Here is a 24,090-nt window from a genome sequence, read left to right as displayed (position 1 = left end):
ATATATAGATATATATATATATATATGTATAATCTAAAAATTATTGTTTAATTTTTATACGAATTAATTCAAAAATGGTTTGTTAATAATAGCACAAAATTATGAATAAGTGTAACTACTTATATATGATGTCTTTTTCAAGTAATTCTCTCCCGGTGTTTACAACACAATCACTACACAGTATTATATTATGGAACAGCTTTTCTCGAGCGTGGGGGAGAGGATGGATTAGGATTAAAAGTTAAGGATTGATGATTTAACAATTAGTGATAAGGTTTTTCGTGGGATAAAGGAGACCTTTGAAAGGTTTAACAACAGCAGGAAGCATACTTATCAGTATTTATTTAAGTGACTAATACTGGATCTGCTCCATAATTTTGACGACTGACTAACTTAAAAGACTACTACTCATTCATTTATCGTATGGCGGCGCTGAAACTTTCAACTAGTGCTACTTAAAGCCTTACCCCCGAGAGCATTTATGAACTAAATTTGAATATACATATATGTAGGCTTAAAGGAAACTTTAAGATTATTGGCTGACTGACCTTTTCATTATAGCAATATTTTCCATTTTGGATTTTCTCATTACTTTCTTGAGCAATTGAAACTTTAGATATAACTACTTAGTTACCTTTTGTTTTTTTTTTGTTTGAAAAAGTTAATAGCTTAGTTTAGTATAAAGTATTATCAAATTTGTAGACTGCAGTTAGCACACGTTATAAGGATTGGCCTACCACCAATGTGCAAACCTCAATCCTTTATATAGATCGATCTTAATTTGTCCTTTATGTTATCACATTGGTGGCCCATCCTCGTGTATTTTGGTCGTCCAAATGCCGGGCATTAGTTGAGGAGGTAGATTCGATTGTGGTGTAGTCAGTTTTCGAATAGTATTACTAGAGATAATTGGATTCGTGCTAGGGGCATAACCTTTGTTATCCATCCCCTCGATAATGGTAAATTGTGAGGCTATATTCTGGGCACCCTGGTTGGTGGTTCCTGATGCAGGTGAGCTGGAGGTGACTGGCTTAGTTATGGGATGTGTGCGTGGACTGCTGATTAGAGCCGTGCAAATGCCGCCCCATATGGCCAATGAAGCGAAAGCCGTTTGTGGTATTAATTGACCAAAAACCACTGTGGAACCAATAAACGGTGCACCCAATAGCCAAAACCGTGCCCAGCAGATTGTTGAGAATGAAGTGATCTTCTTTTTATCATCGGAAACCAATTCAACAGTGCAGGTTGTCAATATGGAGAGAGTGGTAGAGATGGCCATTTTGGATACCATTGCAGAGCACATTAATAGGGCCACATTAGCATCGATAGGGATTTCACCGGGTTTGGGTACCAACCAGCCACAATAGGCTATACAACCGGCAATTATATTAAACAATCCCGTCCATAGCCACTTACGAGTGGTCTTCAATATCAGGAATAGACCGAAAAATGTGCCCATCATCTCACTGAAACCGGCAACGAAGGTATTGATATACAAGTGCTCGCGACTAAAGGAGCGTATATTCAGCAACATGCCGTAATAGACCACAATGTATAGTGACCATGCCAAATGAACACAAATGATATGACGTACGGCCTTCTTTCCCTTCCACATGGACCACCAACCACTTGGCGGGGGTGCATCCATGGCCGTCTGAGCTTGAAGCTCCAGTTGCTGATCAATGTCATGTGGCAAGCTATACCGTGTCCCATTCATTTCAGCACACTGCAATAGAATCTGCTTGGCTTCTTGTACACGACCGCGGGCAATCATCCAGCGTGGTGAGTCGGGAATCCATCTAGGTAAGAAATCGAAAACATCTTTAGTAACATTTCAATAAATTATTACAGATTTTCCATGCTTACTGCCATAGATAGATAAGTATTACAGTGGGCCATGAAATGGCCATATAAAGATGTGACCAACTGGACCAGAAACTTGCAACGCCCGGCAACATCATGACACCAATCGACCAGAACTGCTCGAATAGAGTTGAGACGCAGGTGCGATATTTGCCACCGGTTATGTCGGCCACTGCGAAAAGGAAATTCAGTTTTAATATCCCTACAATTTGAATTGACATTGTTTCTTTGAACTTACTGATCATTCCACCAGCGGTATACATCTGGGCACAGCATACAGCCGAGAGACAACGGAAGAATACATGCAATTCATAGGATGCCACATGGCCAGTTAAATTGCCACAAAAGATTTGTGTGATCATGCCAAAGAGCATAACATTTCGTGGACTAAAGCTGCAGACAAAAACAGAAGAATTTAAATACTGCGGCTTCTTTAAGAAGTAAGAAGGACTTACTATTTCAATAGCTGATTGGCCAGTATGCCGCCAGTGAGGACACCAAACAGATGGAAGAACTGCGTCACCGATACGAGAATATCACGGGAGCAAACCAAATCGTATTGTGTCACCACCGAATGATAGCTGGCTTCGTGTTGAAACTCTGTGCAGGGTATAACATTGGAATTCCGAGCCAATGGCTTCTCCCACACTTTTGGTTCCTGGGCGCTGTTCTCATAGTTGTAGTAATGATGCGCATGCTCCTGGGCATCCTCGTAGATATTACAGAAATCAATGCTAAATTCCTGATCCTCCCGTTCCTCCTTCTGCGGATGTGAGACCTTAATCCATTCCGTTTGATTGGGAGTTCCCATCGCTTGGGGTGGCTTACAAAAGAATTCACCATGACGCGGTGCTGGTGCCGTAAATATGATGCATGCCATGAACCATGATGAGGGTATTTTGCAGAGAAAGATCAAGAGAACAGTTCTCAATTGCCATTTACCCCATGGGCCAGTGATCCGACCCACTGCATCGACTTTGGTTTGCATTTTGTTATTTGGTTTTGGGGCTGGACCCTCGAGTTTTGAGAATGTATCGTTGGGATAATGTTTGTACTTGTACTCTTGGCCTTCTTGATCGGTTGTTGGCGAATTTCTATCCAATGATGTATAAAAATTTCCCTTATGCTGGTGGTTGTTGTTGTTGTTGTTATTGTGATTATTATTAAGTAGATCAAGAGTGGGCTGAACCGGCTGAGATAGATGCACGGGCAAGCAATTGGTCAAGGAGTTGCTACGTTTGGGCGTGGATGTGGGCGTCAAGAGTGCAAGAGACGAAGGAGCCAATGGCGTATAGTGCCCAGTGGTGCTATTCACTCCGGATATGTGTGAATTGGAGTTTAAATTGTGGTTTTTCGGTTCGTCTTCCTTTACGGGCAATAAAGGCGACTCTGCCTGTAAATAAAAAAAAGACATTTTAAATGCATTGTATATAAATCTCTTAAAATCAAGTCATTAATTTGAACTTTTTAAGGACAAAGACTCTAATTGGTTATTTTATTCATGTTCAAGTGTTGATATTGGTCTATGTATATTTGTTGTCTAGTTAAATTGAAAAGATTCTTCAAATCAAATAGCTTCTATTTCAAACACTCAATAGACAGCCCATTGACCTGGCAATAGCCAGACCTTCAGCATACTTCGACACACAGACAAAGGCAAGACTCTTGATTATGCCCAAGTGCTCTTGAAGTGCGCGCCAACTCAAGTTGGGGCCAAGTGCATCATCATCATCATCATCATCATGATCATCATCATCGTCATGGGATTTGGCACATATGTGCTGAATGAATGCAGCACATGGATATAAATTGCATTGATTACCCGACTACACCAACTGCTATTTATATCCAATGCCTTGGGCAATATAATAGGGAGAGCACGGTAATTGAGCAACCTACACTTTCATGGCAACTCGGCTGGATCCTGCATATCCTTTTGCATTTAAAAAAAGATATACAAATGACTTTTGTAAGAGTGGCTCCCTGAATTTATGTCCTCGTTGCAGTTGAATCACACTTGCAGCTTTATATATTAAATACTCTTTTGCTTAATAACCTGCCATATGCTTAATATGCGTAATTCAGATATTACGCATACGACTCGTTGTACTTAACAAAATGCTTTAGTCAAAAAACAACAAATGGTTTTTACATTAATTTTTTCCATCTTCCTTTTCTTTTTAATGCCTCTCCTGATGACCGTTTAATCAAGCGCAAAAAAGACAGAACTTAATTACCTTTTTGCACGCAGATTATGTTGGCCGATGCGGCAGCAAAATAAGGTACAAAAAAATAAAAAATATACCTCTAATAAATTATGCAGTCAAAGGTAAACCACCAAACACGGACAGGTGTAAATGTACATATATAACAGACACAAGAGAGAAACACAGAGAGAAATAATTTAAAAGAGTGACAGAAATTGTGTGGCAAAGTCCTTTCGGTTCTTTCGATCTGACGCACCTAAAACCAGAAGACCCAGAGATTACAATTCGAGCAGACCGTAAGACAAATAAATGGGTCCATACTTATGGAAATGTCGAAACGAGGAAACAAGACAAGAAGTAGCAATAATAAGGAACAAGGCAATAAAAGTAGCATTAAAAGAATCGGCCCTGGGCACAGACATTAATCAGAAACGCTCTGTAGAATTTCCAGATCCAAACTCTCTAACAGAACAGCGCGAAATAGAAGAAACTGTAAGAAAAGCAAACCCTTATCAATGAAGAAGTCTTTACAATCAATATTACAAAGCCAAATAGCAGGGAGCAGCATCGAGCCTTTGTATAAATATCCTTTTGATTTCGAATATTGATCTGTATTTAATAGATCATCGTAGGAAATTATTAAGCAGTGATTTCAAGTAATAAAAAAATTACACGTCTTTTTAATTGTTTAACAATAACACGAGTTCACTTGAAGCAAATTCACTAAATCAGATTCGTTAAAGAAATATAAATAATACAACTGCACTTTTGTCCCGACCAACTAACCTAGCCCATGACTAGAATTACAATCAGCCACACACATTGTGAAAGAACCACATGTAATTTTAAACTAACCCAAAGATCACAACGGCAGGTTGAAAATAATACTCATTTTTCAACCCCCGAAAATGTGGGTTTGAGAATAAGAATAAGATCTTCTAAGAACAATTGTTTCCTCCTAGAGGCGTAGATTCCCTATATAAACTCCGTACTTTTGTAAATAAAATCAGTTCAAATTTTGAATTCAACGAATAACGATTGTGTTATTTTCCTTCTCTCTGGTATTCCTATTCACAATTATGCCAAAAATTTGTAATATTCACAAAGTTGATGTTTTCTTGGTAACATTTACGATTTTCATTATGCGTAACTTTTATTAAAATCGGATCTTTGTCAAGCTCTTACTAAGCAATTTTTGTACAGCCTTTTATTAAAATTTTAGTATCATTATTTTGTATACAAAAATGTCATAGATATATTGAAAGCTTATTAGAATAATTTACGACTCGATTTATATAATGTCCACATAAATATTTTAAAGAAAATTTGGCCAAAAATTAATTGAAGAGGTCTTAATGCAAATTAATATTTCTCATTTTAAATTAAATAATTCATAATTCATGGAATTCACAAACTGGCAATGTTAAGATTTTATGAAAAATTGTACAATTTTTTTAGGCCAATTTATTTTTGGCCAATTTCCAAACAATGTGCTATAAAAATTATATTTATAAATTTTTTAGAGATGTTTTTGAGCAGTTTTTACTAACTTGGTTCAAAACTAAACAGGTATAAAAGATTTAAAGTTTCAAGATAGGCAACTTTTTGGATATTCTGCAAAGTTGTATGTATATTTTGTATGTATATTTATATATGTATTTCTTTATAAATATTGAAAAACCTTAGTTAATAGCAACTAACAATTGTTGGCCATCTGTTTTGAATATTGGCAGATAGCATTCAAATAATCCCTTTGTGGGTGCCAACTCAACTTGAAAATTTTCATTTTCCACGCTTACTTTCCGCTCATCCCATTTGGTTTTTTTTTATTTTTCTTTTGCGTTTCTATTGGAAATTTGTTTTTATGTTTGTTTCTTGTTTTCTTTTTTTTTTTTTGTGGGTTGACAAACGTCCTTGAAACAAGAAGAGGCTCTGGCCTCCTAACTAAGTCAACCCCACCAAGAATCAACCCCAAACCCCCCGCTTTGTCTTTGTTTTCTCCCTTTCACGTACACTGGCAACAATTGTTCACAATTGTTTTTTTTTTTGTTGTTTTTTTTTGGCTGTTCTCCGTTCGTTTTGTTTTTTTAGTTTAACTGTCATTAAAGTTTTCTCTGTGTGTGTGTTTGCGTTGTTTTCCCTTGTTTTGAGTAAGCCACAAAAAAACAACAAAGGTAATATCCTTTTGTTGTCATGTTAATGTGGCCATACATATATGTATGTATATCCCAGACCGCTGTAATTGTGTGTGTGAGAGAGGCTTTTTATGCACAATTTTTTATAACAAATCGGTTTGGGGCAAATGTCAAAAGGAACAATGTAAAGAAATGTAACCTTCCACTCTCAATGGGATTTATGCATAATGCATTAACCGATTTTTGCATTTGCAAACGAAATGCAAACCAAACTGAAGAATGTTTTGAATTTTGAATTTCAAGGTCATGTCACTGTCAGTTTAAAGGAGTTAGCCAAAAACTCCCCCAAGTATGCAATACTATTTTAGAATTCTTTCAGTTTTGCTCACTCAGCGAATGGTTTTGCGTCTCTTTAGTCTGTTTTACTTATTTTTTTTTTGTTTCTGTCTATTTTTATGGCGTCAATTAAATGTTGTTGACAATACCCCCAGCACTTGTGTAAATAAATTTTTTCTTATTTCTGTTTTTTTGTTGTTCTTGCTCTTTGGTTTTTGTTGCTGTTGTTGTTGTTGTTGCTTTGTTGGTGAAGGTTAATGCTGATTTGCCATTGTCTGTTTTATCGAATAAATAATATGTAAGTTCCTATTTTATGGTCACGCGACCAATTGGATGGTTCATTAAACTTCCAATTTCGGGTTTTTGTGTAATATCGAATTACTCATACGCCCCGTTGTGTGTTCATTTAACAAGCTAAGATTAAGTCAAAGACGTTGGTTAACTTGTCAAATGCCATTAGCAGGTCGGCAAACATGACTAAATGACTGACATGCTTACCTTTGTGTGCCGCTTTTTTTATACCATACACCCATAGGGTGAAATGGTATATTAAAGTCGCCAAAATGTATGTAACAGGCAGAAGGAAGCATCTCCGACCCCACAAAGTATATATATTCTTGATCAGGATCACCAACCGAGTTGATCTAGCCATGTCCGTCTGTCCGTCCGTCCGTCCGTCCGTCCGTCCGTCCGTCCGTCCGTCCGTCCGTCCGTCCGTCCGTCCGTCTGTCCGTATGAACACCTAGATCTCGGAGACTGTAAGAGCTAGAGCCACCAAATTTGGTATGTAGACTCGTGTAGTATGTAGAGTGATCAAGTTTATTTCAAATTTTTGCCACGCCCCTTTCCGCCCCCGCAATTTAAAAAAAGCGTTTATCTCAAAAACTATTCCAGCTAGAGACACCATATTTGGTATGTATATTCGCTTAGTAAATGCACACATTTTGTATATATAAAAATTTTGCCACGCCCTTTTCCGCCCCCGTAATTTGAAAAACTTGATTATCTCCCATATTTTTTTACCTTATGCAATCAAATTTGGCACACTTAAATATAATTTGAATATCTAGCAAAATACCAAATTTGATCAAAATCGGACAAAAAACAGTCGAGTTATGCATATAAACGTTTTTCCATAAGGCCGGAGTTGGCCGTTGGCTGGTGGGGGCGCTAGGGTGCTCGTATGATTGAGTGAGCGAGATAAGTACTAAGATATGCTTGTAAGAAGCATGTGAAAATGCATTTGTTTAACAAAGTTGAAATATTTGCTTTACTGGTGTATGGTATACCTAAGTCGGCGAGACGACTTACTTACTTCATTTTTAGTAGAAAAGGTCGGAGAACAACAGGTAAAGAAACAGGTAATTAGCTAATATTTTTCCTAAGCTTTGTAGTTACTGCTGGAGTATATATATACGAGGCTTAAACGATTTTCTTTACAGTTTGTACAATATAATTACTTTAAATATTAACAAGAATACAATTTATTTGTGTGATATTTTGTTTAACAATTTGGGCTAATGCAAAAATGTCGCAATTGAAAGAATTATATAATCAGTTTACGTAGTTAACACTTTGCTCGATCTGTTAAAGTGCTAGAATTCTGAGGGGAATATGAATTGCGACTTGTCTTTAAGTCCTTGTTTGTTTTTCATCTTTTTGGTTAGTTTCGACTGAGTGATGCATAAGAGTATTCCCTGTCCAACTCCATTTCATTTTTGCTGTTTCCATTGTCCTTTTTCTTTTGGGTATTGTTTACATATTCTGTTTATACTGCAGCACAATGGACTTGCTTGCCATTGACATTGACATGTGTGACTAAGTGTTTCTTTCCTGAGAAACAATAATAATTTGTTTTGAATTGAATTATGGCCAAGCAATAAATAAATATTAAGAGGCTTCTCAATTTCCCCAGGGAACAAAGGAATCAGGCGGCTGGGGAGGAGGGGTAGGACTCTATCAAAGTCTATAGATAGAATTTTCCAATTCTCTTAAGGGGCGAAGGGAAGATAACGGAAATGAATATAATTTCCTGATTATTAAAGGAAATAGCAAAAACCGCAATCAAGGCTAGGAAATTTTGCTGATTATCTACTTTAATTATAACAATGGCCAGAGACTTTAAGATGACTCTGTCCTCACATCGCAGCTACCAATCAGTCATCGACCGAAAAGGGAGAAGAAGAAGCCATTGACATTGGGGCCTCAGTCATGCGAAAGGTTGGTTGGCTGCCTGTTTGGCAGTCAGGCTTATGAATAATTTATGGCTGGATTTTTGGGCTTTACGCGTTATTAAAAACTCGGCTGGGTAAGACGCAGTTCTTCTTATTTATGAAAAGATTTGTTCCTGCTGGATGCCAAGAGTTTGAACTTTATTGAAAAAATCAATTCCAAATGAAAACTTTTCACTTGAATAAGCAAATTTTGATTCTGCTTCTTTTTTCTTTTCTTTTGTCATTGTTATTCTTTTTAGCAGTGAATTAATTAATTATTGTGTCCTAACAATCTTCATGAAACAACAATAGCAATATGTAAGATTTGAGCTCTGTTCTCCAAGGTAACAACAATGAGAAACTAGGCAAACTTTCACCTGGCCTCAATGTCTGTGTGTGTGTGTGTTTCTTTTTCTTTTGTGTTGTGCCCCCATCAAATATGAAGCGTTGACAAGAGCAACAACAACAACAACAAGTTAATTGGAACAATGGAGCCAAGAAAGTGTTGTTGTTTGGATTTCAGTTTTATGTCAGCTAAAATGTTACAAGATGTAGCTAGATGAATGTCAGAGTCTTAAACCCTTAACACCCCCCTCTCTGCCACAAGCATTTCCCTTGTTGCTACTCTTATTGTGTTTATTGTTTTAGCTCATCTCTAAGTGAAGTGTTCATGTTGTTGTTGCTGTTGTTTACTCGGAGAAAAGTACAATCATCGTTTAGGAAGCTGCACGTAAAAATGGTTTTAGTATCATTTGATTTATTACCAGGTGAATTAATGCTTGAAGAAACTCATTATTCAATCATTTTGAATGTTAAAACAGCAAAAGAGTTAAAAGGATAACCTTGAAAGATTAAGCACACAGACTTAGTCATCAGAAAGATTTCAAGAAGCAACTATTAGCCACTCATAATTCTTAAAATGTGTAAAAATAAAGCTATTGCCCTTTAAACTTGATTCGATTTCTAATAATCACATAATAAAATATATTGCTTGTCATTTATTAAGTATAGAAGTAATATTTTTGTCTTGTCCTCAAGTCGGTCACACTCTCCAACTGTTGCCCCCAAGTGTTTATCAGTTAAATGGCCTAACAAGCTATCGTGACTAGACATTGAGCCAGACACAAAATAATGTAGAGCATAAATATTTGATTAGTTTTGTCAAAAAAAGTTTGACCCCCAAAAATCAACCAACCAAAAATACTTAAGCTTTTGTTTTTGTGTTGAAAACCTGTGCAATAGAAAAGGGGGAAATATATATGTGTGAGAGAAAAGATTGATGGCTGTTTTGGTTACTCTCTGAAACTCAGACACAAAGAATATGGCACGTGTTATGCAATGATATGACAGTAAATATATATATATCTACATATGTGTACTCGATATACCAATGTCGAAGTCATAAACATGCGTCTGAAGTGTCTAAACAATTTGGCACAGCATGGCGTATACTTAATATATGTCGCCCGTTTGCAACTGATGTATTTTGTGTGTGTGTGTATGCGTGTGTGTGTGGGCGTCAATAATAACTATGAATGAAGGACTTAAAGTAACTTGATTCTTATATATGATATGCCTTAATGGTTATTGAATCAACATTTAATATGCATATACTGTCAGAGATATAAAATTTAATTTAGAAACACTTTTCTACCAGCTGCGTCTTTTTCTCACTCACTTTGTCTCTCCTTCTCTCTCTCTCACTCAATGCCAATCAATATTTGTTTGTGCGTCGGGATAACAAAATGAAAAAAGGTTAGAAAAATACTTTAAATCGCGTCTGTCAAGAGTTGTTATCCCTTTTGCCCTACGGTTAGTCAGGAAGAGCTTATCTTTTTGCCTACAATTGATGCTGACATTTTGCAATTTTTGTCAAGGCAATCAAAGCAAACAAAATAAAAAGTATGGAAAGCCTATAAAAAGCGAAGAAAACCAGCAAAAACCATGTAACATAAGAGGCTTAAAATTCTGAAAGGTTTTTACATTCATCAAATGATTTACACATTCTACATACATATATCACCATCTGCCATCCAGAACTCAATCTCTTCCTTTTCCTTCTCATATTCATCCTGTTTCTTCAAAAAAACATTTCAATTGCTTAGACACACACACACACACACACACATGTGAGGGGTTGTATCCTGTCTGTGTGTGCGTGTGATTTCTTTATTTAAGCCGCCAAATAAATCATTTCTAGCAAAACGAACAAAACACTCGCGGCATTGATATTTGCATATTCAATTAGAATGAAAAGACAGAAGCTAAACAAATTTCACTCAAATAAAAGCCGCCTTAAATTTCTTCAGAAAATTCCTTTATTCGGTGCTTGCAATTTTCCCTCACATATGTAGATAAATATATACATTTTGCTTATATGTTTGTCAGACATTTGGAAATGTCAGACGATTGCAAAAATCTGCTTTGGTCACGAGCAAAACGCATAAAATTTACCCATTGCCCGACCTTATCCAATAAATATGAGTACAGTGGTTTGAAGCTTCTACAAAGTAGAGGCAAATAAAGTATAAGAAAATAGAGATGAACTTGGTTTCCATCAATATATTGAAAGTTTAACCAGATTAAGTTGTGTTTATCTGCAAATAATTGGCAATAGATGCAGCTAAAATACTAAAGTCATAACATAGACATATGTATATATATATATAAAGTATATATCTTGAATGACAGTATAACCACTGTAGCGCATCGGCTGAAGTTTTAGTAAGTCATTTTACCAATAACAAGCCAAATAAATGGCAGTGCCTCTCATGGGTTTCATTTCAGGACTGTGTCTAAGCGGCTTATGAAACAAACAAACAGAAACACACACTCAGACATACACATTCTCACACACTCAGACACACACAATTCTAGGAAGCATTTGTAGAAGGGGAATGCCAATAAACATAAATGCCACAAAATTTACTATACATAGTTGACCTTGGTTCTAATATGATTCGGTATATATGTAGGCTATGCCAGAAGCTGCCGCAATCATTTAATCGCATGCGGTGGTCATTGATGGTCCGTTCGCCGCATCATAAAACATATTTAGTCCCATGGACAGCATAATTGTTCACACACACAAGAGTATCGAAATTTAATTATACTGAAACATAATCAATAAGTGGACCCCGAAAACTGAATTATCTAGCTCAAGTGTCAAGCAATTTTGCTCTATATAAAATCATAAGGATTCTCCTCGCGTTGCTAAAAAAATAAAAGAAGGAAAAACAAAATTCACTTGATGGCTTCAATTTAGTTATTGATGTAGCTGCTGCTGTTACATAATAAATTTTCTTGTTATTTTATGTTGCGCATGTAAATAGGCAAAAATTGGATTTATTTTGAATTTGTATAACAATTTGATGCCTTAATGTAATTGAAAAAGAAAAAGATTTTCTTTGTTAGAAAAAGATTTTGTGAATATTTTGTTGAAATTTAAACGTTATGAATAAGTAATGCCATACATTCTAGGATAATTTACTGCATATATTTTTAAATAGTCGCATATAAGAGACCAAAATTGTCTCTCCTTGAGATAGAATAGAATAGAATAGGTCTAAAATAGGCAGATAAAGAATTACACAGTGTGACGAAATGGTTTCAATTCGGTTCTCGAATATTATGAAGGCGTAATGAAAATAAGTATAGTCGGAATTGTCGTATCACCACTTGATATACTTCTAGAGGCAAAAATCCATTCCCAAAAGTTTAATGTTAAGATTTAAATTAGAAAATTGTCAATCCAGTCTTCATTATTGATTAAATAGACAAAATATACAAAATTTGGGGAAAATAACGAGAAACTATTGAACAATGTATCTCTATTTTCCATACCAAAAACTGACAAAACTATAGCCAAAAGAACTGGAGACGGACTTTTTCATTTGTTGTTCAACTTTCTTGTTTTTGGTACCATTTTTCGTCACTAAACCGCAATGGCGACATTTTTTAAATGTGTTAAAAGAGAAAGTACAATTCATTTCCCGACACAAAACATCGCATAGGAATTGGCTGACCATGAAATCGTTAAAATCTTTTTGATAGCAGAAAAATACATTAATTTAGAACTTAAGAAGGATTCAATTCAAAAACCTACATCAATTGGAAAACAATAGGTAACCAACGAAAGGATTTGTTCTCTATGAGATCTCTGCCCGACAAAGTTGGCTTTTCCCCTGACATGAAGCAATACTGAAAGGTAGTTCCGTCACCAATAATGCAAACAAATATGATCTATCAACCTATAAGTTAATAGATAAAGGTAAGCTATGTGAAATCAATTTTAACCATTATCTAACATAATATTCTTTTATATGAGCTGAGATTCTACACAAAAAATAATCTACTTCTGTCTTATTCAAGTTAGTAGATAACAAATAACACATAGTTAGACATCACATGAACTATGCATATTTAATTAGACTTTTGGGGTCTTCATTTTTTAGCGACTTCATGGGAAGAGGACAAACAAAACAAATAAAAACAGTTACAAAATAGCTCACTTCAGTCCATTCATATCAGAGGCTTTCTCAAAATCCAATGAAAATTATGTTGAAATAAATTGTGTGTATTTATCATAATCCCTGTTTATCCATCATCTTAGCATCTTTGCTTATCTGGTCAAAAGCAAACATATTTTTTCTCTCTCCCTCACTCTCTCTCTCTCTCTTTCTCTTTTGTTATTGTCACGAAAAAAAGAAATTGCCAAGCGCAGCTGAAATGTATGCTATAAAAATTTTTATGACACATAATTTCAATTAGCCGACGACAGCGACAACATGGAAGCCATCAGACCAGACGAGACGAGACAAGACTAGGACAGATTAGATAATTGCTTGCAATGCATATTATACTTACTTATAGTATATACTTTAATTCGAATACAAAAATATAATAGTCGTTATCTCCATTGAAATGTAATGCTTGCTCTCTTGAAGCAACAATTGCATTGTCACTTACGCTTCAAAAGCTTCTGACATAGTTTAATTGCCTGGGCATTATTTAAACAATTGTCTTGCCCTTTGTTTATTTGTATTTTCATTTATATTGTCGTTTTTTGGGATGCTTTGCTTTAATTGCACATTAATAGAGGTACTCAAGAGGCTTTTGTTGTTGCTCTTTCCATTTTGTGTTTGTTGCTTTTATGCTTTCTTTTGGTTTCCAAAGGATTTACTGGTATTTAAAAGGCATTTCTTTGTGCTCGAGAAAAAGAATAACAGAAAGGTCGGTAAAAAGAAAAATTTGTCTTCATCATGAGCTACTTTCCTTGACTAAATAAAAAGGGAAAGCTGCCCATAAGGCATTGCCAGAGATTTGTTTTTAAATTTTTGTCTTTTTTATGCCCTTGAATTTTCATTCGCTTGTTTTTTTTTCTCCTTGAGTCCTTGTAATCAATACATAATTTATGTTTTCTCTTTTGTAAAGTCTTTCCTTGGGAAAGGAAACGAAGATAATCCTATAGCCATTTTTACCCATTTGGGTCCTCAACTTGCACAGTGATTAAAGTTTCAAATAACCAACATAAGCCATCTGATTAGAGCATAAGAGGGAGGAAGATGAGCAGAGGGTGAATACGGAAATGAAATGCCACGGAAAATGAAGAACGGTTACAATTTACTATATAATTTTCATAAAGAGAGCGCGTGTGTGTTTTATGGCTTGATTTGCCTTCATTTGATTTTAACTATGGAGCTTTAAATTGCCAAGTCCTTGATGGCTATGAAAATTTTCCAACTACGTTTGCCATAAAATTAGTTGAGTATCCTTCAAGAGGATGGAACCAATTGTATGCCGTTCCATTAGAGTGGCCTAACCTAATGTAAGTAGCCTTGGCCTAGGTTCAATATACTTTTGTCGCACTCTAGAAATGCAAATTTTTGGCCAACAAAAATCGCAAAAGGTCTGCGACAGAATGAAAACCAATTAAAAGCTGCCTGCTCCTTATCGCTTTTTAATAAATAATAAAAGTGAAATGATTTTTTGTTTGCCTTTGCTGGAATTAAAAGAGGGGCCAAAAACCTTTTTCATCATCAACAAAAGTTGAAGCTCAACTTTTGCCCATCTACGAACTTTGACCTGGGCTAAGCAGAAAAAACTTTTGCTGGCTAGCCATTTTTTCTGTTCTTTTTCAGTTTATTTCGTTTCCCTTTAAAGTGGCAAATTCCTGGGCCCTGGCATGGAACTCAAAGGTCTCATTTGTGTGTGCGTGAAATCGGTGAGGCGGAAGGGCAATGAAACTACCACAGTGGGCCTATCAAAGAGAGGATTATATGAGGAATTTTTTGGATATTTTTTGTTCAAAAAATTGCCTTTTTTAATTTTTGTGGAGGAGTAAAATCAATTGTCTATACTTTACAAAGTTAAAAGGTGGATAAATAAATAAGCTGGGGAACTTCTCTTCACTTCTTGACCACTGTGTGTCCTCCTTTGTTAACCGTTTGTAATTTGTGAGCCGTAACTTTATGGGCCTCTCTAACCCATGTGCCCAAGTCCCTTATTGTCTTTTACAACATACTTTACTTTTGGGTATAATTCATATATAAATCTGTCAGAAACGAAAACTTTCTGGTCTTTTGGCCTAATAAATGACAATTTCCTTTGTCAATTGCACATCTGTGTGGTTATATTTCTTTCTTTCCTTCCTACTCCGTATTATTCCGGTTGTTCTAAGCGAAGTTCATTATCATTTATCAGCTGATGTCCAGACATCAAGTTATATTTGTTATGGCCAAGAAGAGTTGTTGCCAAACAGTCTGTACACTTATTTGTGTGGGCGATAAAGGGGGAAAGGAAAAATGCCAAGGGAGAACACGCGATTCTCTCTGGTTTCGGTTAAGTAAATTGGTTTGGAAATCAGCTTGATTACCATTCGAGACTGCTTTGCGTGCCGTTTGCGGGGGAGCAATTTGTTGTAGTGGTTGAAGATGCGATTTTTGTTATTTGCATATTGTTGAGATCCAAGTTCAAAGGTTAAAAAAGCAAAGTTTGCACTTTAAATTGAAAAGTCATAGGTGGGTATGAAATCGAAGAGAAAAATCTGATTAAATTAGTTGCTAATGGTAAACTCAAATACAGAGAGCAGACTAAGCGAACTAGAAGTAAATTTAATACATACAGAAAGAAGTCTTTAAATGTCTAAGAAAAGTAATTCTAGTGATAATAATTTTTTGACAAGAGTAATCTAAGCTAGTCTTAAGTTTCATGTTTTTCATGTTTTTAATTCATTTGTATTCAAAGTTTTTAATCATTATTATATTTACTCAAAATGTCGCAATTGACAGAGAATTATTTATACATTTATGTATAGTGCAGTGACAATAAATTAAATCGTCAAAATAAATTAGAGTTTAAAATGACTTCAAAGTCGAATAATTTTAAACAATTAATGAAATTTCAAGTTGTTTTAGCTGTCGTTTCGGTTGTTTTGGTTTAAGAGGAATCTTGTCTGTAAGAGGGGACTATCTTTCCTGTATTGAACTCAAAAATATTATGAAATGGGACTCAAAGGCTTTCATCTTTTTTACTGAGAGCTACATCAAAACTCAAGATCGTTATTGTATCTCAAGAACTAGAGCTGATGTGAAAAAACTAAGTGTAGATTCAAAATCATCACACTCAAATTATTAATCAACAGTAGAAAAACTCCATACAACAACGAAAAAGTGTGATTTGGTTATCCTGTATCATATTTTAGAACAGTTTTAAATATTTTACTATTAAAAGACTTGACATTTTTGATGTCAAAATAAAACATTTAATCAAGTTTGACTTTTATTTTCCTATGCCACCGTTTTAACCCTTTTAATCCCAACACCTAATTTGGGGTTGCTGCTGATCCACTAGGCTAGGAATTCTATATTGTTTAATTTATACATATAATTTACAATCGATTGTCAGAATATTATCAATTCGTGCCAGTCAAAAGTCATTTTTGCGAACTAAATGGACTAAAACTATTTGAACTGTCACTTTTGATTTATAAGTTACTTGCTTTTGCATCGAGCCTATCCCTTTGGAGTGACAAATTTATCAATTTTACCCTCAGATTGCTATAATAAATATATATATACAACATTAATATATATGTATGTATATGTAGATAGAGATATATGTAGGTATCCTTTTTTTTAGTATTCCCAAGCAAGGCGCGTGTTTTGTATTTACTAATTTGCATAGGACTCTGTTCTGAATGCGACCTACTTAAAAAAAAAAGAGGAGAAAAGCGAGAAAAATTTGCATAATCTTGGGAGTGTGTGGTGTGTGTGAAAATATTCGCATTTATCGCATGCGCATGTTAAAAAGAATTCTGTCACCTTTTTTACTTGATGTTCATTTATTTTTAATTTTTGCTTTTTTTTTTCAAGTCAATACGCTCTGCTCAAATTGAACACGTGTGCACATGGAGTTATCCCTTATGGTTACCGGAATCTGTAACACTTGGCAATTTGCTTAATTAACTAAACAGCACGTGTTTAGTTAGTTACCCGTGTTAATTATTAAGTCAAATCTTGACTTGCTCTTGCATGATGTCATCTGTGGCTAATTTTAATTAAAAAAATTTGCGCAAAAACAAAAAAACACAACAAAAAAAAAGGGGAACCAGCTAAACAAAACAAAATTCAACTGACAAAAGAGAAACGTAAGCAAAAATGGCGAATTGTGAATGGCAAATGGAAAATATATATCCTTAGATGTCAGCCAACAGATATTTAATGTTGACCCTTTGTCGGTGAGTTCAAGAAACGCGCTGCCAAAGTCAAAGTAAACAACACAATAAACAGAAGGACAGAACGCCAAGAAAGGACTCTTACCTTTCTCTCGACGCTTAGATGTTTGTGCTGGGAAAAAACTAAACGGCCATTTGACTCATTTAGCACGCCAGCAGCACCAAAGTTCCAAAGCTCTCATGAAAGTTACCCCAAATTCGGGTAAAAGGAATTGATATACGCTTTGACTCCTTGTTGAATGATTGACTACATAATTGAATAGATTTTGATGAATTATTTTGTAGACCTTTTGGTCTACCAAAGGTTTGTTTACGCATAGCAGATTTCGCACAATTGAGTGGAAAATGGAATTAGTGCATAACTTATTCAAATTAGCTGAAAACGAAACCACAATTGGCAATATAAGAGTCTGCAATTACTAATGATTTATCCTTTTTGCGAAATTATTCAGCCAGATAAATGTATCTAGTGGTTACATTTACATATATTGATTGTAGATCTACAATTAAAGAAAGATGAGGGTATTCATACAAAAAAACATGTGAAGTGGGCCAATTTAAATTACTTTTCTTGTAAGAAAGGAAAGTATCTTCTTTCATATATCATATTATAAAGCTGTTTACATCGATAAGAGAATAACCTTGCCATTTCGTATCAAACGAAAAGTATTTTTAATTTTGCTAAAACTTCGGAAGGACTTGAGAATTTTTATTGTTTCTAAATATCATTACTGTGGTAAAAATTGTCTTAAAATGACAAATTCATTCAAAGGGCAACCCTTTCTATCTTTTTTTTGGCCTATTAGCTAAAAACTTCTCACACCAGGAAACCATATACTAGTTTTTCCCTTTCCCTATTATTTGATTCTCATAACAGATATCCAATTTCACATAATTAACTTTTAGTTAGTTGACTTAATGCCAATTAATAGCCAATTAATTGTTAATTAATTTCGGTTATACAAAGCAAATAGAGATTTTCAAATATTTGGCTTCATTTAATGTATTATTTGTGTAGGTTAAAATGTAACTCAAAATATAAAAATTTTCAACTGAACGCAATATGTTAAATATTTTCATACGAAAGGAAACAATAAGACCTTTCTTAGAAGTGTCCTTTGACAGTGATTCAAATGAAGCTTCATTATTCAAGTTAAACCTTCTAAGAAGAGTTCAAGGACCAGGAAAACCATATTAGAAGCTGTGCCCACATAGACATATTTTCGCTCCTCGGCAGCCCCACCCACAAAGGACAATTTCAATGTTATCTGTTGGCACGCACAATTTACTTTCGCTTTCAGTCAGCAAAGTTTCTAATTATCTAAAAACATAAAATTACGCATGCATGTGCTGCCACTAATTTATACAATATATACCGTAGTTTCATCATCATCATCGTCATCATCTTCGTCTTCATCGTCGTCGTCTCCGTCGTCATCATCTTTATTCGCATTTCCATTATCAACTCGCGTATCATCATTGCACGTTGCCGAGTTTTCGTTAGCGGATATAACGCCACTAATACCACCAATGGCATTACCACTTCCACCAGAACCACCACCGCAACCAATAGGAGCAATGCCACTTGAATTCTGGTTCTGATTGTGGCCTAGTCCATGACCATTGCCAACATTATTGCTATTATTGCCGTCGATGCTGTTGCCGCTATCCGTGAGCATAATGCGTAAGAAAGAATGGCTTATAGAAAATTGTGCCTGGTGAATGCTTTAATAAATGTTTTTCACTAAATTCATTTGCTTTTCGTTTCCTCACACAAACACTCACTCACGCACACACACACTGACACTGACACTGAATACTTGTCAATTCGGCGCGTTTTAAGTAAAGTTTAGATTAATTATGATCGCTTCAAAATAGAGAAAATGTTTCTCGAAATATAAAAAATATACGTCGACGCTTCTTAAAATTCTCCATTTAGTTGGATTACGAAAAAAATTAGTTTCGAAAATCAAAATGAACTCAAAATAAGGACGAATAACTTTTCCGCTCTAGCCAATGTATTCCGTCTTGTGCTGGCGTCTGCCCAACGCGCAACTGATTTGCCGCAACCAAAGAAATAAAGAAAAAAGTCATGACTAAACAACAAAAAAAAAAGCAGAAAACAGAAAAAAAAGTGAAAGCCAACAGCTAACTTAACACAAAACACAGAGAGCTTTTCCAAGCCAGACACTTCGGATTTTCCTTGCAGTTTTTCACGAAGTTCTGGCTAGAACGACACTGAAAACGAAACTGAAACCGAAACTGAAAAAGCCAAACAAAAGCGAAAGCTTTCCTCTAATGGCATGCGGCATGTGGAGTTCATTCACGGAATTTGTTCTGGTCACGTGCCCCACGCACATTCTCCCTTTCGCCCCGGAAAGCCAATCCGTAACTATATCCGGGCTAATACTGAAGCTGAACTTTAAAGCTTTTTTTGCCCAACACACACACACACACACACAGAGGCAACAGAAGCAGCTGTTGCTGAACTCTGATGATACGTTGATTCTGTCCCTGATGTTTTTTTGTTCTCTTTTCTTGAAGGTTAATGTTTAGGCCATCAGCTGGAGTCAACTTCCTTTCGTCCTTTGATTGTTTTTGCCGAGAATTAATTGTTGACAAATTAACCATGCCAATTAATTGATCAAAATCAAATTGGTCTTATGTCATGGCATAAACAAAAGCTTAATCATTTATGAATTAGCCAAACAATAAGAATAACCAAAAAATAATAATAATAGTCCTAATAAACAACAATGAAAGCCACTGACGCACGTGCCACTGCGTGTCAAGCATTTGTCTACTCAGAAAACAAAAAATAAATAAAACAAAAGAAAAGACTCATCAGGTCATAAAAATTGTGGTAACAAAAAGAAACTAACTTAAATATAGTTTAAGACAAAAAAATTAAGTTTGAGTTGTAAAAGACTTTGAAGGACTTTGCTGGAAAATAAAGACAAGCACTGAAATCATAAAATGTGCAATTATGGGAGATGACTTTATAATCAGTATTATTAATTGATTGCCCATCAAAGCTAATAACCAAACATTAATTTATTGTTTATTGACCTAATAAAGTTGACTCATTAAGTTGTTAAGCAGTCTAAAGTTTAATTTAAATTTGAATAGTTTTCGCTTATTTTCTAAAAGATAATAACCCATAAAAAATTATAGAATCAGAGGGCCGGGGCTAACTCTGACCGCGTCAAAGTTTATATACTCTTCCAACTTTTTGGTAACTCATTCCATACCTATAGCCATCAAAGTGGAAAAACATTTTGGCTAAAAAATCCCAAATGTTTGCGAAAGAATGGACTTCCATCATGGCATAGAAAGCAACGAATATATTCATCAAAGTCACTGTTTTCCACCGATCGTTTCTATGGGAGCTACATGATATAGTCACCCGATCTTTTTGGAAGGGAATAAAAACGTATAAAATGGAAAATTGGACGATTTGGATGACAATAAAGCTCAAATAATAACGATAATTTTTACAAATATAAATCTAACTCAATTAGTTGCATCACAATCAGAATAGATAGAAATCACATCAACCCTTTCGGGTGCTTCCTTTGCCGCCCTTTGAATATTATTTAGCAGTTGAAATCTATCGTGCAGGTCAAATAATAATAAAAAAGAAATGTACCGTTGTAAATGTTGGCTCAGACTGTTAATTTGTTTATTTACAAATCAAATTTGACAGTTGCCGCCCTGTCAATGCTCGAATAAGGGCGCTAATAAATTGTACATCAACAACTTTTTGTATGTGCTTTGGGGGAGGAGGGAGAAATGGAAGGGAGGGTGGGAGGGCAGAGTGCCTTTCAAACGTGTACCCGGGCAAAAGTTGCTGCTTGGCACTCGCTGCAAACAAATTAGACAGAAATTTGTTATTGTTGTTGTTGTTACTGTTACTGTTGTTGATTACGCATACGCCGCATGTTACGGCAGTGCAAGAACAATGAGCAAAAAAAGTTTACTTTTATTTTCTTCATGTTGTTTCGAAAACAAATGTAAACATTTTATAACCAAATTTAATGAGTTTCAAATTGTGTGTGTGTGTGTGCGTTTGTGTTTGTGTGTGTGTGAACAAAATCCAATTTTCTTTACATCGTCATATGCGGCGTATGAGTTACAATATTCATTGCCCTAATTGTTTGCTGTCACAGTCAATTAGGAATTCAAATTGCACTTGATTGAATTTATCGTATCAGCATCCTTAGACTTTAAACAATACACTTTTCATGTAAATGTTTAATAAAGGCAATTATAAATTTAATAGTGATTCAATAAACTTTCAAACAATGCTTGGAGTTAAGAGAAACAAAGGGAATATGACACCTCACATGCATGACTCTTTAGGAAGTTCCTATTGTATAAGAGCCAATCCTATCACATTTCCTAAGTGGCTTAGACCTAAGACTATGGTTCATCAATTGTGTGCTTTGTTTATTTCTTCACCTGAACTTTCACCATCACAATTTTAATCTCCACTTTTTTGGCCTTCTGTATGGGCTGCTCTTCCAGTGGCAAGTGTTCAAATTGCCCCTGCTCTTCCATTTCGATTAGCTGCTGCTTATCTGTGGCCATTAAATTTACATCGGGATGTATGAAACTCATTTTACAAGTATTACAAACAAATCAAACTAATATACTTTTTTCTCATTTTGCGGTTGTGTAATGCACTTTTTACTTATATAATCACATTGCCTCAAAAGAGAACATGAACTTGGATAGTTTTCAATTTCTAATTTTTGGCTTTTATTGGTACATTTCTGTTTTGTTAACTTGGTAATTAATTTGGTTGTTAAATATGATTTTTAAAATATTTTCCCTCTTTCGTTTTCTTTTCTTTTTTTTTCTTTGTTGTGTGTGTGTTTCCCGTCAAAGTTGTCGTGGCAAGGGCCGTGGTCGTACTACAAAAATCTGTTCAACAATTTGTTGCCTGATCAATGAGCAAGTGACGGGTTACGGTATGGGATTTCGGGTTGGTGGTTGGGGGGTTGTGGGGGTGTTGCTGGGTACGATGTACCATCCAATTTCCGTTTTGTTTGGCACCCAAAAGGAAGAGCCCGAAGATCGGTGCGAAATGCCTTGATGATGATCTTCTATTAATAGCTTAGACTCATTTGTCGAAACATTCAAAAGAATTTTTTTTCGAAAAATTCAACTCAATGGGGAAATGCACTTCCCTCATTGCCATTGAGCAAAGTCAAGTTCAAGTTTAATTAGTGTCGTTGAGTGAAAGAGTTCATTATGCTATGTTACATAGGTATATGTATGTATTATTCACCAGTTCCCCTTCCCTATTCCGTTTCCTCCTCTACGTTTATCCCAACTAAATCTATGTACTTAACTAAATACATATGTTTCACTGCCAGCAAATAGGCAAGAAAGAGAGAGAACTAGGGGAAAGAATAAAAAAAAAACACTCACACGCCCTGTCAGCCAACAATTGACTATTTTCTGTATTTCTATCTTTTGGCTTTGGTCTACGTCGTGTTTCGTTTGCTTAAGTGTTTTGTGTTTTTTTCTTTTCTTCTCTTTTCCTCTTTTCCTCTGCTGTTCTTCTTCTTTTTTATTTATATTCTACATATATATGAAGGTGTCGCCTTTTGTTATTATTTGACAATTTATTTGTTTTACTTTTCTTTTGGACAAAATGTGTGTGTGTGTGTATGTGTATTTTTTTTTTTTGTTTGTGACATATTCACCCACAGATCAGGTAACCCACAAAGCCACACAGATATCTTTCAAGTATGTATTAAATACATAAATGGCAAAATCATCAAATGAAATCAAATCTATATTAATGCTGATGGCAAGTGGGTGAGTGAAATTGATATCAACTTGTGGGTTTCTTCAAAAAACATGACAAATTTTGCAGTTTTCAAATAGAAAAGTTGATTTTGTGCTCAAAATTTGGTTTGACTTTTGAACTATTTACTAGATTCATTTATTTAGATATATATTACACTCTCAAATAAATATTATGATGGCTTTTATCATTTGATGTTTTATCAAACATCATTTTTAAATCATTTTAAAAATATGTAAAAACGTCAACTTAAGAGACACATAACTCAGCCAATTTTAGGACGATTTTTAAAATGCATTGCTTTATTTCTAAAATTATATCTTTTATCTAGCATTAACAGCTTGTAAACTAATTTTACATTCAATTTTCGTAAAAATGTTAAAAAATCAGCTTTGCTCTATTTTTAGTGGCATTTAAAGTGTAAAAAACAAAAACTTTGCGAAATCGAATGAAAATTATCAAACGAAAAATGCCACAAAACTTGTCCACAACTTTGAGAACCTATAAAAGAGACAATTTTCTGATGATTTTTAAAATGCATGTTTTAATTATCTTTCTAGTATGAGTTCTTTTAATTGAGTTTAACACATCGTAAACTAAAAACTGAAAAAATAAGTCTTTTGACCATAAATTGTCGAGAAAGAAAATTTTGAAAAGAAATTTGCCAACTTGACATTAATTTAAAATTTTATATATCTAATACTTTTATATATACATTATATGTTTATTGACCAAGACTTTGTCAGTTTTATCCATAGAAATTTCCCACTGGCAATATATAAAT

General features: G+C 34.9%; 1 protein-coding gene across 2 annotated transcripts; it reads right to left on the bottom strand.

Annotated features, from left to right (window-relative positions):
- Positions 1 to 55: 55 nt before the first annotated feature.
- Positions 56 to 22,118, bottom strand: LOC6650632 (solute carrier family 22 member 4). Of its 2 annotated transcripts, none has more exons than XM_023180048.2 (5): positions 21,950 to 22,118; positions 2,319 to 3,256; positions 2,102 to 2,256; positions 1,867 to 2,035; positions 56 to 1,799 (listed from the first exon to the last, which is right to left on the bottom strand). In XM_023180048.2, exons 1-5 carry the CDS (start codon positions 22,106 to 22,108, stop codon positions 797 to 799), a joined length of 2,424 nt encoding a protein of 807 aa, XP_023035816.1. In that variant the 5' UTR covers positions 22,109 to 22,118; the 3' UTR covers positions 56 to 796. The 2 variants fall into 2 exon arrangements, with proteins under 2 accessions (XP_023035816.1, XP_002074041.3); XM_002074005.4 differs by lacking the exon at positions 21,950 to 22,118 and adding an exon at positions 18,865 to 19,529.
- Positions 22,119 to 24,090: the final 1,972 nt, after the last annotated feature.

This window comes from Drosophila willistoni, chromosome 3R, assembly GCF_018902025.1.
Source record: "Drosophila willistoni isolate 14030-0811.24 chromosome 3R, UCI_dwil_1.1, whole genome shotgun sequence".
In the NCBI taxonomy this organism is placed as follows: domain Eukaryota; kingdom Metazoa; phylum Arthropoda; class Insecta; order Diptera; family Drosophilidae; genus Drosophila; species Drosophila willistoni.
This window is presented reverse-complemented; position numbering and strand designations above follow the sequence as displayed.